The sequence below is a fragment of the Cimex lectularius genome, unplaced genomic scaffold, assembly GCF_000648675.2.
Source record: "Cimex lectularius strain Harlan isolate CLEC.00 unplaced genomic scaffold, Clec_2.1 scaffold2, whole genome shotgun sequence".
Taxonomy (NCBI): domain Eukaryota; kingdom Metazoa; phylum Arthropoda; class Insecta; order Hemiptera; family Cimicidae; genus Cimex; species Cimex lectularius.
In genome coordinates, this window is record NW_019394219.1 from 832,854 (window position 1) to 851,765 (window position 18,912).

General features: G+C 38.6%; 1 protein-coding gene across 5 annotated transcripts in view; it reads left to right on the top strand.

Moving 5' to 3' along the window:
- The window catches only part of LOC106668327 (large neutral amino acids transporter small subunit 2), a 39,618-nt gene that overhangs the window by 18,185 nt on the left and 2,521 nt on the right, over positions 1-18,912 (top strand). For all 5 annotated transcript variants that reach the window (XM_024230287.1, XM_024230289.1, XM_014396980.2 and 2 more), the window contains 7 exons: positions 9,268-9,393; positions 12,822-12,915; positions 12,990-13,034; positions 17,453-17,576; positions 18,425-18,528; positions 18,586-18,682; positions 18,744-18,818. In XM_024230287.1, coding sequence (XP_024086055.1) covers positions 9,268-9,393; positions 12,822-12,915; positions 12,990-13,034; positions 17,453-17,576; positions 18,425-18,528; positions 18,586-18,682; positions 18,744-18,818 — 665 coding nt within the window. The remainder of the gene's footprint in view (positions 1-9,267; positions 9,394-12,821; positions 12,916-12,989; positions 13,035-17,452; positions 17,577-18,424; positions 18,529-18,585; positions 18,683-18,743; positions 18,819-18,912) is intronic.

The window sequence follows — 18,912 nt, forward strand, 5'->3', positions numbered from 1 at the left end:
GAGATAATACGTGATAAAATCGAATGAACTATCGACTATGTCAGAAATGGTGACCAAGATGGGTTTAATGTTCAAGCGGCCAACTCCTAACTATGATTGTTTTTACATTTGAGAAAAGACCGTTGACGACGAACGGCATAGCAAATGATCTGTAATTAGAGATAATGCCAATACTTCTCATAAAGCTTAAGCGTGAAGGACTTTAAAGAAAGTTCTGAAGTTCCGGTATTTATCTTCCATTTTAAATCTACCAGTTAGAAACACATTTTCCACACAAACACGCACACATACACGAGAAAAATTATAAACATGCAACATTTTTCATAATAGCGTATTCCAAGGGGAGAAATAAAGGAGAATATATATAGTTTCGAGAATATTCCTGATAAACGGTATAAATAAAACTTACTCTATTTGGATCAGAATACATTTTACTTTTATTTTAATGTAGCAATCCCTATCCAATTTCTGTACCTTGTTCCGGTTCCCGCCCACGTAGGGATAGGCGGGAACGAAGAAGCAGACAGGGCGGCCCATGTTTCTCACTAGGGTCGCAATGCCTGTTAACATTGAGGTTCTTTAGCGTGCGACTCACCTCCTCGCACGGAAAGCTGCTTCTTTTGTGAGGTTCGGTGCAAGCCCGAGGAGGTGGGTTAACATAGTGCACTCAGGGTTACCCAAAAGGAGTCGAAATGCATCAACCAAGTCTCCCACGCACTCCCTACATAGAGAAGACAACTCTCTGGGTGTAGGGGCTCCGCCAGCGTCAAAACATCCGGAGCTCTCCGGCTGCGGTTTCGGTTTTTGTGGAATCTCTAATCACCCCCTAGAGGTGATCATGCCTTCGGTAATGGCAGTCCAAACGGCCACAACCGAAAACATCCGCCCCCTTCCATCATTCCTCATGCATTCGAGGGACTCCGTCAGCGTAGTCTTGGCATCTTCGCACGCTGTACGCTTCCTTGGTCCTATCGTCCAAATGCATGCAAAGAATGCTTAAGGCGATCATGCGCGCCAGGAAACTCGTGCAGTTTTTGTTTAAGAGAGTTGTTACGTTCTTAAGGCTACACCATTATTTTGTGCCTGGAAACCCCCCTTGCAACCGAGCGTTGGGAAAGGGTTTGCTGGAGTCTCCTAGGAGCACCCACTGCACAGTCCCAGGAATTGGATTGAGAAAAAAGGGAATTTGTCGAGATGCGCTTGCCCTCACACACATCCCACCTGTTCGTTCAATTTACCCTTCTCCACATTATAACTCAGAAATAATGATCCACCTCTCTTCTGCGGCATCTCATCGAAATCCTTCAAGAGGCAACCACCTCGCAAGCTGCGGGCACGGTAGTCCCTAAAGCCTCGCAAGCTCACATTTTCAGGATTCGCCCGCTCCTCCCCGGAGACTAACCACCCATTCTCGGTTCTAAAACCGTCTTCTAGGCCTCTTGCCGTTTCTTCGAACAAGAATCCTACTAAGGGCACCTCACATAGTTGCTAAGAACGACACTAGGCATACCCCCGTTGTACCCACATTGTGCCGTATCCTGGCCCGGTTGTTCCCAGGGCTTCCCAAGCTCACCTTTTCAGGTTACACCCGTTCTTCTCAAGAACCGTCCCTTTCGCCTATTACGAGTTAACTCCGAGAGAATGATCTACCTCTCTTCTGCGGCATCTCTATGACGAGATCTTCCAAGAGGCAAACACCCCTCCGAGCTGCGGGAACGGCCGGCCCAGGCTTCACAAGCTCCCTTTTTAGGATTCGCTCGATCCACCCAGAAACAACCGCCCCAATCGTATTGCTACATCTCTCCTTCATCGAACGAGCAGGCTGCGGTCCTTTTTGTTTGTTCAATCTTCTAAGAGACTTCTATAGGGCGGCCAAAGAGGCCCACGACAGCCCATCAGTTACGCCTAGCGGATTTCAGGATATTACTTTCAAATGTTGTAAAAGCAGAATGGAGAAACCGCTGGGCTCGGAAAAATCGAAATAATCCTGCCAAAATGTGAGAGGTTAGGAAAAGCGTCGTTTCCTGGTCCACGGAGAACGGGGTCGAAAAGGAAAAGGCAATACTTATAAGATTACGCTAGGTCATATATAACGCACGGGCACCTTCTGGCTGGAAAGCGACCCCTTGGCTGACCGTTTTACAAGAATAGCATAGGAGCACCTTTTCAGTTATACAAGGATTGATGTTTGTAGTGATGTATATACATGTAGCGTATGTTTTATTCTGTATTTGATAACTCGAGATACAAATGAGCTAGAATTTTAGGATATCTACGTAGATTTCTTATAAAAGCAGAGAGTCAGTAATAGATTGAGACGCATGAAAGGCCAGAAAGTGCAGGAATAACACGCAGAAGCGATTACCTCAGCTGTTTGTCGGTCCTTAAACTTCCCACTTCATCATCTTACATTTCCTGATATTCGTGTTTTCTTAACCAATTTTTTATTTTGACTTTGCAAATATAAAACAAAGCTGATTTCCTCTCTACACTACTTTTATATTGGTTTTCTATTTTTTAACGATGGATCGGCCATCTTGCAAAAAAGAAAAAGAAAAACGATCTCATTTCGAAAGGTAGGTAATCACGATAATAAGAGTAGGACGCTACCGGTTCTTCCCTCTGTGTTTCACCACCTCAGAGTTAGTTACGAAACGCTAGTTAATAGCCAGTTGAAACCGAAAATTAAGACGTGTACAAATCATAAAACACAGTCGGAACGTTTGAAAAGTGATACGTTAAACATTTTGCAACTGGCAATATATTAAATAGTTTGTCAATCCACTTTGACCGCAGTAAACTAACACTAAACTCAATCAAATGCCAATTGATGCTATATTCAAACTTTTGAGTTTTATAAGTATATTGAAATAATATCTTCTAGGGGTTAAAAAACGAGCAGCATACCAATAATATATTATTTAACCAAAGCGGTTTAAAAACACACAGGGAGCACTCTCAACACGACAGACAAGAATGACACATCTACACGGAAAACGAACACTTTGAGCCCTGAAGATGATCTCTATAAAGATCGAAACGTTGGCACGATAAAGAAAATGTTTTTCTAAAACCTATGTCACACCAGACCGCATCTCACGATCTCCAAATAATCATTATTAATATTAATCTAATCCAGAATCTAATCTAAGACAGAAGGTGATAGACCGAGGTTTTGTCTGTTTTCTTCACCGAAGAGTACTGTGTTTCAATGACTCACTCGCATGCAATATTTCAACCTAATCATTCACCCATTTATTAAAAATACGTTATTTCCTTTGTACACACTCAAATAGGGCGATGAAATTTTCGGTATTCCTCCATCACCATGTACCCTAGGTACGACGATATACAATGAAAGCCCCGTCATATCACCAAGTACGAGCACCCGCAGTTCTCAAGATGCTATTTTCATATCGGACCACACATGCTCTCCATATGGAAGCATGAACTACATCAATCGTGTGGAACTTATCGAGCGTTCGTTCTTTGCATGTGCCAATAAGAACGCGAAGTCACGCGTAAAAGTAGTAAACTGCTAACCAGGTTTTTGAACACTTTTCAACAGATCTGGACTAGCGGCTGTCATTTTTGTTATAATATTGTAAATAGTTCTTTAGTGTGGGCCTTGCGCAATGACACCATTCCAATCAATCTTCCAGTGTATAAAGAAAAAAGCACAGGTTAAGTACGTTCCCAATGAAACTTTAGACAGACTTTCCAGATCCGCTACGATAGAATAGAACAAATTTTTATTTGTACATGTGCAATACAATATATACAATAAATTTCAATTAGTTAAGGTTTTTAGTTGAGATAAAAAAGTCAGTGCCACGAGCGGGATTTTTATCTCAACTAAAAACCTTAATTAATTGAATGATATTAATTGGCCAAGCGGACCACAAAAACTGGTGAATTTAATAATTAAAAATGAAGTACACTTCACTAAATCTCTCCGTGGCCATTTCATTTGTCGGCGAGAATCAAATAGATTACCCGACATTTGAAAAATGGCAAAAAGGAGGGAAAATTCAAAAGGTGGGGTTGAGATGGGAAGTTGGAGTCTGAGTGGATCGAAGTCACGATAGCTCAAGTGGTTGAGAAGCGGCGTATCTAGCCGAAGGTCGTGGGTTCGAATCCCGCTCGTGACACTGACTTTTTTATCTCAACTGAAAACCTTAATTAAATGAAAGATATTAATTGGCCAAGCGGACCACAAAAACTGGTGAATGTACAATGAGTTTAGAATATAGGAAAAGTGTCACTATGGCATCCTACTATTTACAACTAATCGTTTTTATATACAAAGAGGTATGAGAAATTCCATAATAATTTGTGGGAAAAAATTTATCACCTCATTGCTTACACTAACGGCCTTCCAGGGTGCCTAAAACGTTAATTTGTTATTGCATAAAACTTCAATTGTGAAACTTTTGGAAAGACTATCCCATAAAATGTACTTTGTGAATGTCTTGAAATTTACGAAAACTCTAATTTCTAGTTTTTTGTAAAAATCTTTTTAGATGAGAATCTCGCTCGGAGATTGTTACACGCCATCAAATCGCGATTTGTCATTGCGGTTTCTCATTCTTATGGATACCCACAAAACCTGCCACCCCGGTCAACTGCGGTTTTGCGTAATCAGCCAGCCAGAACGTCAAAAACGATCGCAGCGACCTTCAGGTTTTCCTGTTCAGCGTTTCTTGAAATCGCCAACAATTTTTAATAATAATTTATGACTAGACAATTGATAGAGATGGCGTTTTCACGTTATCGCGACAAGCCGGTTATTAATCGTGCCACGCCCGGTTTCCCCTCCGATGAATGAAGTGAAGTAGTGGAAAGCTTATGAAATGAAAGCTTATGACAATCCATGCCGAGGGAGTGAAATCAATTGGTGCCCGCTGAGGGTGAAAATCGATGGGATGGTCGAATAAAGGGGGGGGGGGTGGCGAATCAACGCACTTCTAGTACCATAATTGGAACTAAATTATTTAAAAAACAAAAAATGCAAAAATAAAGCAAAGTATATGCATATGTTGGCTGCATTTTTTATATACGATTTATGACATATTAACAACTAATTGGTTGCAAAGGAGCATGCAATTTCTTCAGATATTTCTTTCAGGATCAATACTGTCCTTAGAAGAGAAAAGGATGTACGGGTTAATAAGAAATGTCACAATATTATTATTATTTTTTAATTTGTAAACTTTAAATTGACAACTGTATTTTTATTTGCAAATTTAATTCGTTTATTAAGCACAATATGTATATAGACAAGCGTCCGGTGTGCCCTTTGATATCTGCGCAAAATTTTCCCCGGTGCTGAACTTTTGAATCAGGCTAGTTTTCCTGTCTGGATAGGGCAGAGCACGTGGTGAAGGGCGTCGACCTTCCAGGATTTCTCCCGTGACGTCAGGGGATCGATCCAGTGACGAGCCCCGACCTTTCGCACGCCCACTTTTGCCTTCTACCTTTTGGAAAATGTGCTCGGATTGACGCCATCTCGAACCGTCCCAAGGGCATAGCGAAAAAATTATAAGAGCAAAAACGGTTACAAAAGGGGGGAAATGGACATTGCAAAAGAATGCGATATCCACTTATCACAAATTTCATTGTACGAAATAACACGGTAATTTCTTTACAAGACCCAAACGAAATATCTTACCTACATATAAAGTTAACATAATTGCATTAGATTCCCAAAGCCACATACAAATTTAAGATCCCCATCATGTATTCGTCCTTTTAGTTCCTTATCCTTTCCTTCAATTATTTGAAAAATGAATTTAGAAAAGAATTACCTCTATTGCAACTTCAACAACGTCTTACCAGACCATCAATTTGGCTTTCAAACCCATTATTCCACCAATTATCAACTCCTCAGAGTTACAGATTTCATTACTTCATGTCTCGAGCAGAAACGGTACGCGACTGGAGTGTAGACGTTTCACAAGCCTTCGACAAAGTATGACATGAGGGACAAATTAAAATTACTTTTACCAGGCCCATTATCTGATTATACAATCGTACCTTAAGGAGAGACATTTTGTAGTAAGCCAGGGTACGGAGACTTCTGAGATGAAAGAAGTGCTTGCAGGTGTGTCACAAGGGTCAATACTCGCTCCGCTGTTGTGGGCAATTTTTACTTCTGATATGCCCACAAATGAGAATGCACTTACTGCAGATGCACCGCCATATTAACAAGTCACCTCACTTCTACAAAAGTTTCACTTATATTACCAAACCATATGTCAGCAATTGAAAAATGGAGCAATCTTTGGAAAATAAAGTTTAACCTCTCCAAGTCACAATATATCTCCTTTACACTCCGCCGGGAAACTTGTCCTAGCATATATTTATTCAATGAACCTGTTCCTCAATTCGACAAAGTTAACTAATTAGGACTTACACTGATAGAAGACTAACTTGGAATCCAAAACACGATTAAAAAAACAGACACCCAACAAAAGACTTAAAATGATTTATTACCTACTTAACCGACAATCAAAATTACCATTTAAATCAACTTTCGACATACACATACATCCTGAAACCTATTTGGATGTACGTGTGCAAAGTTTACGGATCGATCAAATATTCAAAGATTACAAAGTTTTCAATCCACAGTTTTAAGATTAATTTTTTTGCCTCCTTTTAACCAAGTTGTTTGTTGTAACACACTACACAGAGATCTTCACATGCCAACAGTTTTTCAAAACATATTAAAGACGTTTTCATACTAAATTAGAAAATCGCACTAACACTCAAATTCGGTTATTCCCCACAAATATCACATAAATGACTGAAAATAATATGGATAAGAGACCTCTTAAATGAGTAATATCATTTTATTAATCCAGTGCTGCTGTCAATGGGTAGTTTTATCTATAACATCCGTAATGCCACAATCATAAATTGAAATGCAATCTGCTGATTGCATATAATACATGTACAGTTGTAGATAAAAATAAAAGGAATTAAAAAAAAAATTCATTAGATTTAGTGTCCGATTGACCAAATAACATCTTTCAATTAATTAATCTTTAATCTAACCAAGATATTGGTCGAGATAAAAAAAAGTCAGTGTCACGAGCGGGATTCGTACCCACGACCTTCGGCTAAATACGCCGCTACTCTACTACTTGAGCTATCGTGACTTCGATCTACTAGGACACCAACTTCCCATGTCAACCCAACCTTTCGAATTTTCCCTCCTTTTTGCCATTAAAAAAAAAAAATTCACAGTAAAGGATTATGTGCAATATTGCGCACGGTAATATGCGATAATAACACGGATTTGTTGCGTACCTACAGAAGTCCATTGATACCGGTTTCTTGTAGCGTTGGTAATACAGACAGGTTTTATTTTACCCCGTTCAATTTCTTACGTTTTCTTCTCTGTTTTCTCCCCCATAAATTTTGTTATATGGCAGTGCTTTCTTCAAACTTGTACACTTTGATGCAACGGCACAACGTTCTGGCCACAACTGCCAAGTAGGCGAAGAAGTTTTCTTCAAAAGTTCTCACACGTTGCCATCGTCTTGACCGAACCGTAAATTCCAAGTGTTAATTGCCCCTTTTGATCAGATTACTCGTGTGGCAACGATCACTATCTCTGCTGGAGTTTTCATTACCCCCCCCCCCTTAACTAACCTCTACTTTTTATCATTAATCCTTATATTTCCTGTAAATATTATTCTCAAAGTCAATAGTTTTAGTTCATGACTTATTATTTACATGATGTTTTCTCTTTTATTTCAAGATTTAAAACGAAGTTTTCTTTTAAAATTTTGGTGGGCGGAATGTTTACACCAAGGCCAATCTTACTGAAGGGAGTAGGTCTCCCTAACTCCTTAATTTTTCAAATCATCAATTTAATTTTTTTCACCTCTCTTGTACATATGTGTTTTCATACCTCCCGTCCTAGAATATCTAGTTTTAACCCTCATGTTCGACCCGTTTGCTTTACCCTCGAAACTCCAACACCTAGCTCACGAGAGAGCAACAATACATTACTTTCATTTAAATTCCTTCAACTTCCGTCTTTCCTTATTCTTTTTTGGTTCCTCTATCCTTCCTTTCAACATTCGATGGACAGTCAGCTGAAATTGAGTCCTCAAACCTCCCCCCCTCCGTACGGCGAATGGAAGATCAACTTCCTCCTCAATCACACATGCAGACTACTAAAGTAGTCTTTATTTTCACTTTTTATTTTCATTTTTCTTCCTAACTTGCCTGAACAGGGAGCAAATTGCTCTATTGGTAATTACTTTGGCCATTCAGGCCTCCCGTTTTATAAATTGGGAAATCTATCGATTTGGCAAAGCTCGGGAGCATACCATTGCTCAGATGGGGCAAATAAGTATTTAATATTTCTGGCGAGTTTTTTTTAAAAACATTCACTGATTATTCTGTCCAAACCAGGGGCTTCGTTGTTTTCCCACTCTTTCTAAGTTAAGTCAAAGTATGGATAACTTCTGCGATTACTTAATATTATATCCTCCTTGTTTATATCGAATAAACTAAAGTTGTGGAGTGTTTTATTTCGGGGAATCCTACTTTCCCAAATCGAGTTGACAAAATCAGTTATTTTGTTTTGTTCCTTAACAGGAAAACGATATTAATAACCGAAGATGGGATTGGCGAACAATTCTTTCGGAAGGAACTGAAAATACGTAAGCCACCAATCAATTGCAAAACGGAAAATTTGACACGATCGGCAGCCATTTCGTTAATAAAAATCTTTTATAGAACGATAGGTATAGTTTTTGACAAATCACATTTTTAGCTTTTCTAATTAGCTTAATTACCCCCAAAGCTCAGGTCTCACGTACACACGTTAAACAAAACATCTTCTGGAAATCTTTTTAATGACACACGTGCATATGTAAGATTACACAATGAAATCACATTTTCTTCGTTTATTTTTAAAACGATTCGTTAAAGAAGCAGTCATTAAGAGTTTCCCTCTTCTTCAGAAACAATTCCTTGGCAGCGAATTAACTTGCCTCTCTCTCGGAGCTCTAATAAGCGAGGTGATCTTCTCCAAATTGGAAAGAGAAAATTGAAAGCAATAAGTAAGATAGTTCCTTTTCATTATTCTGAAAGCTTAAGTTAAGAGAGTCTGCTGAAAACGGCAGAAGATTGGCAATTTTATCAAAACCTCTCTTGGTAAACACTTTAATGTGAAAAGTCATAGGTCATTCGTTTATTACAAAAACAAAACAATTTCCTTGTTATATAAATAAAAATGTTTTACAGTGATTCTGACGTTTATCAACTGCTGGGACGTCGGTTGGGCGACGAAGGTTCAGGATATCTTCACGTACGCCAAGCTGCTAGCGCTCTTCATCATCATATCGACTGGTTTCTATCAGCTGTATCAAGGTGAGATAGAAATTTTCCCCAAAAATTTAATAAAGTTGTCTTCCATTCAACCAAATACGAGTCCTGAAACGCCTTCAGTACCCTTGCGTTGCGAAAGCCCTTCCGCCCTTATTGTAGGACAGACCCCTCGCAGGAAATTGCGCAATCTTTTGTTAGTCGAAGTCCCCCTACAAATTATTTTGCGTGTAAATTCCACCTTTTAGATTATGAAATGACCTAAAACTTACGTTAAAAAAATACTTTTTTCATTTTCTGTCTCCTTGTTGAACAGGACCTACAAGAATAGTTGAATATGTAGTGTACACACTTCGAATTTATAATCAATTTTTTATATTTACTTTTATTTTATCACTTTTAAGGTATATTTTCGCCGAAGAAGGGATTGAGACACCAAGAGTATATGTAATCTTAATTTCATTACACAATTTATCAAGCATTGTGTTACTTAATACTTTTCCATGCATTAATTGCATAAGTTTTCATGCTCATCAATCAGCTTACTACTATTACCCCTTTATTCCATGATTGTTGGTGATATTAAATTCTCATTCTTTTTTTGGATATTAAATACATGGTAACTTTTTTTTTAACAATACAAGCAATTCTCTGTAACCTGAGATATTTGAATCAATCTCCCTTGGTAAATATTTCGCCGATTCTTATTTCTTTTCTCGTTAGGCTTGAGGCAAGTTTAACGCAAGGATGAAGATTATAAATTATTGCTGATAATGAAAGATCAATCTGCACGGAGTTGGCTCAAGATTATTACTTATCTACAACACCAGGGCTTTCTGAAAAGACTGCTGGGGTTGATGGAGGGGGATTATGGATTGAGATGTCATGTCGAAGCACCTTTCGGGGATGTCCCTGTGTTGGCAGAATTAATGTAAGAGGAAAGATAGGCGTGGGATTACCAGCCCGGGTTAGCGACACTAAACGCATACTACTGGTCAGCAAAGCGTAAGTAATCTTTTTTTACGCAACGACTCGTTTATATATACTAGGCGGTGTAGAGCGGGGTCAGTCATGAGGTGCGCGTTGTGCGTTTTCGCGCTGTGCCTTTGGACGGTACGAGGTGAAGATCGGGAAAAGCGTACGATAGGCTTCCTTTTTCGCGGACTTGTGGATGCAGCGGCAAACCAGAGGTACGCGACGGCCGCCATCGTTGCCAACCAAGGGTATACCACCTCTCCGGTGTCGATAACTACTTCTGAACCGGAGGCGAGGACTACTACGCCGAAACCGGAACGATTGCGCCAGCAGGCACCCAGGCCGATGATCTACATAATCCCGGTGACTAACAAATCATCCCAAAGCAGCGATATCCAGAACCTCGCTGAGGTTCTCAAATATGTGAAAGGGCCGCTTAAGATAAAAGACGAAAATGGTTCCGACCCAGATCTGAATGCGCTCATTCAAGCGACAAAACACTTATCTGTGGATAAAAGAAACGTTGCATTGAAAGATCAGGAGGACAAAAATGACGATTCCGAAAAAAAGGAAGAGAAGAAAAACTTTGTGATTAAAATCCAAGCACCTCGAGAATCGAACCATTCGAAAGAATTCAGCATTCGAATAGTCGGCGATGATGTTAAAGTGAAGAAAAGTAAAGATGGTTACACAGTCGGGTTCTCTCTACCCGATTCGAAAGCAAACATAAGAATAGAATACCCCGAAAAACAGTTTGAAAAACAAGAACAAGCTCCATTGCAACAAGTTCCACAACAGCGAGCCACTCAGCAACCGAATTTGCCGTACAGATTTGACCAGTTCGGTTTCCTGGGATTTCCTCAGAATCCAAATTTTCAACCAACGAGCCTGTCCCAATTCTCTTCCCTGGCGCAACAATTCAACCGGCTGTACCCTTCGACGGCGAGTCAACAATTCGACCAGCCGTCAACTGGGAACCAGCAGTTTAATCAACAGTTCTCGCCGGCGGCGAGCCAACAATTCAGCCAGCCCTTCACCCCTTCCGTGAATCAGCAGTTCAATCAGCTTTATCCGCCGACGACGAATCAACAATTCCCATCCTTCCAACAGCAATACCCCCAACAGTTCAACCAGCAGTATCAAGACGTGTTCAAAACCGACCCCTATAGGCAGTTAGGACTGGACCAGTTCGGACAGAACCAAATCGGATCATATCCCTACGATCAATCCGTCGCAAAATCGGACCATATCGCATGTACCACGAGTCACGAGCGAACCTCCTCCCAGAACTGCACCGTAGCCTGAATCAACGATCCTAGCTTATTTATTTTTGAAGAATAAATATTTATTTATGATTTTTTTATGTGGAAAGTTAAGTTTCACTTTACCTCTTTCTTAAAACCGCTTTCTAGCTTGTGAAAGCAATTTTCATTAACGTGGACGATGGCACTATAACGAATTACAGCCCTGACAAGGTATAATCAGGATTACACATGTTCAACAAGCGTTTATGCTGTTTTGAAAAGATTTAATATACTTGCCATTTCTAAACAATGGTTTAATTGGTTTAATTTTTAAACAAATGATCACAATGTTATGGAGAAAAAATACAGTATCATAATTTGTTATTTGTAGTAAAGTTATCTAGTGTCAAAGCCTGCATTATACTCAATATTGCATATTGTTGACATTTTGCTCTAAGTTCTAGTTGTTCTGCGTCATGGAAATAAACTTATTGAAATCTGCCTCAATCTAGATTTTCACTGGATGAACATATGTAGGGGTTGGTAGGTTTAGTAACATTTCCAGTACCACGGTGGTCCTCATGAGTTCATGGAACTCCGGCGAGACATCTTTTAAATTACTTTAGCGCTTTTCTTGTCCTTGTAAAGATTTGTAAGCGTAAACAACCTTCATTAGAAAACTTTTCAAAATTTATTGCAGAGCTGCTTTTCTGTACTCCTTTTGCGGGTATACAACAGTATAATTTGTATATCTGTAGGGAACTAACTATTGATATATAAATCATTTTAATTATAATATCAAAGTCTCTTATTTTATTCATCTTCCAGAGCAGCAACTTTTATTGGAAAACCAATTGACTAATGATTTACTTTGAGATATGTATGGCGGTAAATGTAAGTTGCTGTTAAAAAGTTCTAAATATGATAAAAATATCAAAAAATCAAAATTATTGATATTTAAGTATGTAAAGAGTTTTTATCAAAGTTTATTTGGAGGGGTCCAAAATGTAAGATCTTTGTTTTAGTGTTGCGTTTTGTGCTCCTTCAAATAAGGTAAATCGGTACGATTTGATTTTCCTATCCGCTCCTCAGCTATTCCCCAGTTTCCAAGATTTTTCTGCTTTGGAAGAATTAATTAAATATAGCACGTTATTAATATATAATAATACATGTTCGAATTCCTCGAAGTCTTCGCGTGGGGATCGTCCTTCCATGTATGCTTCGATTATTGAGCACATGTTTTAAAATTTTTAGGCGAGGTCAAGTATTTTACATTTGATAACACGAAAACGGAGGTGACTTCGCTGGCACTTTCCTTTTACTCAGGACTTTTCGCTTACAACGGCTGGTATGGATTATTTTTCCCTGATTTTTTTTTTTAAATTGTATTTGTTTAAACTATTTACAATATTGCGATTTCAGGAATTACTTAAATTTTATCATTGAAGAATTGAAGGATCCGATAAGGTAAAAAACTTTTATTTTTACTTTATCCGCTTATTTGTTGAATATTAATCGATTGCCGCAAAACAGAGATAGTTTCAATGTATCTCTTTTGACACAACAAAAGTTTCTACGCTCTTATAACAATATTTCTATATAAAAATAGTTTTGTGAGATTTCTGTGTGTGGTTTGCGGGGTGAGTAATTTGAAATTTGGTCGTTACCGATGCTCAATGTATCGGTCTGTCAAACGCGTTTTAGCATTTCGCCATCTTCAGAGTTGGGTCTGTGCGATTTCTGTCATGTCAAGTCTCTTTTATAATACCGTGATATAAACTTTTTATTTAATAGCGTTCAAGAAATTTCTAGAGACTTTAATGTTGCAACCGTTGTGATTTATTCTATGAAAGTACTTGATTGTTCGAAGAAGTTGCAAATAAATTAAATGAATTTGAAAGAAACGTGTTAAAATTCGATTAAGAATTTAATAATGTTTACGTGTAAGACTTGTCACGACTAAGTTTGATGTATATATTGTTTAATTGTCTTAATGAATTTACCATGACTTAAACGGCCTAACCTCAAATTCTTCGGAAGAATATATTTTTTTTGTAATATCCAAGTCAGTAGTTATACCTAATCAGTATATAATTGTAATTATCGGCTATGTGAACATCAATATATAGACAGCTAAACTTTTAACAAATTACTAATATTGTCTTCATCTTAATCCATTGGTCTGTGTATGAATTTGGGAAATGATTGTGCAGTTACAGACACATATATGTAATATTAATAATAATAATCTATTAGGTTTCGTGGTCCGATTGACCAAATAAATTCTTGTCAATTAATTAATCTTATATTAAGGTTTTGGTTGAGATAAAAATGTCAGTGACACGAGCGGGATTCGAACCCACGACCTTCGGCTAGATACGCCGCTTTTCTACCACTTGAGCTGTCGTGACTTCGATCCACTCGGACACCAACTTCCCGCCTCAACCCTACCTTTTGAATTTTCCCTCCTTTTTGTCATTTATCAAAAGGTTCACCCAAACCTTAATTAAAGATTAATTAATTGAAAAGAATTTATTTGATCAATCGGACCACGAAACCTAATAGATGTAATAAGCAAAATGAAGTATACTTCACTAAAACTCTCCGTGGCCATTTCATTTGTCGCCGAGAATCAAATAGATTACACGACACTTGAAAAATTGCAAAAAGGAAGGAAAATTCAAAAAAGGTGGGGTTGAGATGGGAAGTTGGTGTCCGAGTGGATCGAGGTCACGATAGCTCAAGTGGTTGAGAAGCGGCGTATCTAGCCGAAGGTCGTGGGTTCGAATCCCGCTCGTGACACTGACTTTTTATGTCAACCAAAACTTAATTAAAGATTAATTGATTGAAAATACTAATAATAAAGCGACTGTTAGAGCACTTTAACTGTCGCTACTACACATTGCTAGAATCATAAAGAAATGATTAAAAATCGCCTAGAAAGGTTGGAGAAATACCCCACTCAGGATTTTGTTCCTCAAATGAAAAAATAATAACCACAACAGTAATAATAATTGATGGATTCTGCCATAAATTTTGTGCTTGGAAAAGAAGAGGAAAGAGGATTCGCCTTCTCTGTGTCGAAATCCATGTACGGTTATATTTTGCAGGCCGAGGAGGGCGCAGAGCCTTCCGCATCTCAGGATGAGGGTGCTGCGTTTAGAAGCGTATAGTTGGCGAGATTCTTAGGTCTCACGTATGATCAAAAGTTAAAATGGCAGCTACACGTAGACGACGTCGACGTGAAGGGGTCTCTTCAGGTGGGGAACGGTCATGGAGACCCTCCTGAAAATGTTTGACTCGCTGCTCTGCACGACCTTATTTTATGGTTGCATGGCCTATACTTCAGCCCGAAAAACCCGCCTGCATTAGCTCGATAGGCTCCACTGTGGCCAAACTCTGATGCGAGTTGAGGTGCTACTGGATTTAGGGGCCACCTCTTACCCACCTCTCCCCAACTTCCAATGTCCAATTCACATTCTCCCATGCGAATTGAAGCCTGGCTTTTATTTAAGGGGTGGTAAGAAGAGGTCCACGAGCCTGGTGCCAGGCCCTGAGGTTATTTTCATTGAGCCTCATTCTTACAGTCCTTGAGAAAAGCGAAACATTTCAGACTTTATCTCATTTCTCATAATGCTGCGTTTTCGTAGAGCCTGATGACGGAAGAATCTATCGTCTCCTTCGTCTATAGTCCTAGGTCGACCTGGCCTTCTAATGTTACATAGAAAGATAATGGATTTAATTTCTAAATAACTTCAGTGGTGGGTTAAATTTATCCATCAGTGTATATATCTAACATTTTTCTGTGTCGAAAATTCTACCAGAATGACACTATACTCTCTATTCCTCTCAATGGGCTCAATGGTAAAGCTCTTGTTAAAACAATACTTTCTCGAACCCCTTTTACTTTTAGTAGTTATGTTTCAGTCATAGCATAGTCAGAATTCATCAAATGCCAATCTACGAAAAATTCACTAACATTGCAGTGTGCTCAGAGTCAGCTTCTATATGAAATAAATTAATGTGTAAATTTAATATTTATGGTAATAAAAAGTGGGACAGTGTTTTAAATAATTCATCATTTGAAATGGAAAGTGTTAAAATGTATTAAATTCCTCCCTTATCAAATGCTTCCCCTCTCATACCATCCTTGTCACTTTCACCATGACGAACATCACGTTTTACACGACGCTGTCGCCCAGGAACTCTTGGAATCAAGCAGTGGCTGTGGTAAGCGTGTAAAATATTTAGCTTTTTTTTGCGTGACTCAGAAAATCGACTATCTTAAAATATGTCTATAATGGGAGTAGGATTAACCTAAAGGCGGCTCCAAACATGCGGTATTCGCCGAATGCCGATTGCTGCCGAACATTTGGTAAGTCTCGAGATGCTCGTCTTGCCACTCGCCAAATAGCATGCCTATGTATATACAAAAGTGGGGTTCGTACAACCAGCCAGTTTGTGCGGAAACAGCGAATACGTATTTGCCAAGCGCCGTGCCAATACCCAACGTACAACCCCAATAATACCCAATCGTCATGGAAAACAGTGAAACTGTCATTGCTGCAGCTGCGGTTACTTTTTTTTGTAGTGGCTACCCTCAGTCACAAATCAATCACAGAGTACCGTTGCCCTATCTTACTTTCGATCCGTTTCCACTCACCGTAAACCTCGTTCCGATTTTTGTGATTCGGAAGAGAAGCGTTACGAATTGGTCTAGATCTATGGACTCCAAGACTCATGTTGAACCGGCACAGGGTCACTTACTGGGTCTGTCACCACTCGCGGTTTTTAAATTTAGCGTAAGTCGGAATTAAATTCTTAGGAGAGGCATTGTTTGTTAAGCCAAATGTTAGCAATAGTGTTGTAAAGTTGTTAGTTTATATAAATAATTTTTATGTAACGTAGCCTGGCTAGCCCTGTTAGAGTCGATGATGGGTTTTAGTCTGCGAAACTGCACAACATTATTGCTAATATTTAATTTAACAAACAATGCCACATTTATAGTTTAACATCGACTTACGCTATGCGTAAACCCGCGAGTGGAGACAGTCACAGTTAGTGACCCTGTGCCGGTTGCCGGATCGGTTTGCCGACTCACAGTCCAAAACCCATCATCTCTAACTCCCAGATTATGTTGGGCCAATCCATTCCTAACCTACAGAAACAGCGCTATGATCTTCTTTCATTATACATCTCTACTTGTTATGAATCGTTTATTATTGAAAAGTAAACGCAGTGTTGATTGATGATTACAGTTGATATCCGTACAGTTCAGTTGACTCCCGAATGTGTGGTTGCTTTGAGTTCGGCTCCTTCACGAATATTTGTGCTCTTTGAAGCGAACAAGGAAACCGACAATTAGCCAAGCATGGCGAACACCGAATATTGTTGCTCGGCCAATAACCGAGCACCCATCCCCGGGATTCCGTATGACTGGAGCAACCTAAGTTGTACTGTGTTGCATTTAGCATGCACGTTTTCAATACCAAGAAAGCGATTCCCTCGTCCAGCCTAAAACCTATTCCTTTTTATATTTTCTCATTCACCTATGGTTGGTTTTCATCGCGAAAAGGCCTAAGGTTCCCTTATTCGTTTACGTCCAATTTTGTATTCTTTATAGTGAAATTAATAGTATTTTTAAAAACTGTTTCATTTTACGTAAAACATAACTTAATAAATACAGCATTATTTCTGATGACAATGTTGATAGTTTGGCTCTGTATAATACCTTATGAAATATTGATGTCCACACCCCGATAAGGAAAAAAGCTTGGTTTTTATAATATATCTGAGATCCTTATGCTACTGATTTGGCAGTCGGTTTGCGTTAACGTCAAACTTAACATGTATGTTTTGCTAAATCTGTAAATCTTTTACTGCAGGAATCTTCCGAGGGCGATCGCCATTTCCTGTACCCTTGTCACTTTCGTTTACACCATGACGAACATCGCGTTTTACACGACCCTCTCGCCCCAGGAAGTCTTAGAATCTGAAGCAGTGGCAGTGGTAAGTTTGGAAAAAATTTACCTTTTTTGGGTGACTCAGAAAATTGACTATCTTGAAATTTGTCTATAATAAGACTAGAGCGAAACTTAAGTAAATTATACTGTACAAGATTATGTACTGCTCTAGCGATAGTTTGATCTATTTATAAGCATACTGTTGCTTGTGGAGTGGTTATTATTTTTTTCCAAAATGAATCCTTTTTATAAATGATTTTCTTTATCTATTTTAAGAGAAAGGATGTAAGACTAATTGGTCTGTATGATTTTGGTACAGTAGGATATTTTCCCATCCTTTGATATAAAGACCATTCCTACTTCTCTACAGAAGAGTGGTATATATTCTGGGGTATAACTTGCTCTGAATACCTAACTCTATTTCCCTAGATCCTAGGGGGAAGGAGGGTAGGAAATATGCCATTGAAACTATGTAGATCTTTAAATTGAAAGATATGACATATTCTTGAAAAGATCTTGTTAAAATGACTGGCCATTTTTTTCAATCATCATATTTAATATGTATATTTTTTTAATAATCATAAAAGATTATTGATATGTACTAATCATCCAAAATTAACCCTTCTGCTAAGGAAAAGCCACAATAACGATGGGGCGTCAGTGGCCGCTAGGAAAAATTGAGGTGTTTATGATGCAAGATTAAATAATCTTACGTTCAGCCAGAAACAATATCCACAAAACAAATACTAATATTGCGGTTGACAATCATATTTATAAAATGTAATTTAATAGTTTACTTAAAAATTGAATCTAAATTTTTTTATTGTACGCCAATAAAATGGAACTAATTGATTGATTACATAAATTGTGGCATTAATTTAAATGAAATTTTAGACATACGCCAACAGGCTCTTTGGGATGTTTGCCTGGACGATTCCCTTATTCGTAGCCATGTCTACTTTCGGCGCAGTCAACGGTATCCTTTTGACATCGTCGAGGTAAAAGAAAATCGTTTATTTTATAGTTATATATCTTAACTTTTTTTATTTTTCCAGGCTGTTCTATGCCGGTGCGTGCGAAGGGCAAATGCCGGAAATACTCACCATGATCCAGATCTCCAGGCTAACCCCTGCACCGGCTGTGCTCTGCATTGTGAGTACAGAATTTGACAGAATACACGAAACAACTCTACATGAAATTTTGACATTTTCAGGCCTTATTGTCAATGCTGTACTTGACCGTCTCGGATATCTATGCTCTCATCAACTATGTCGGATTTGCAACTTGGGTAAGTTTTTGGTATTTACAAACCTGGTTTCACCAACATTGAAGTACTTGTTTAACATTTTATTCAGATCATTGAGGTTATTATGATTTATAAT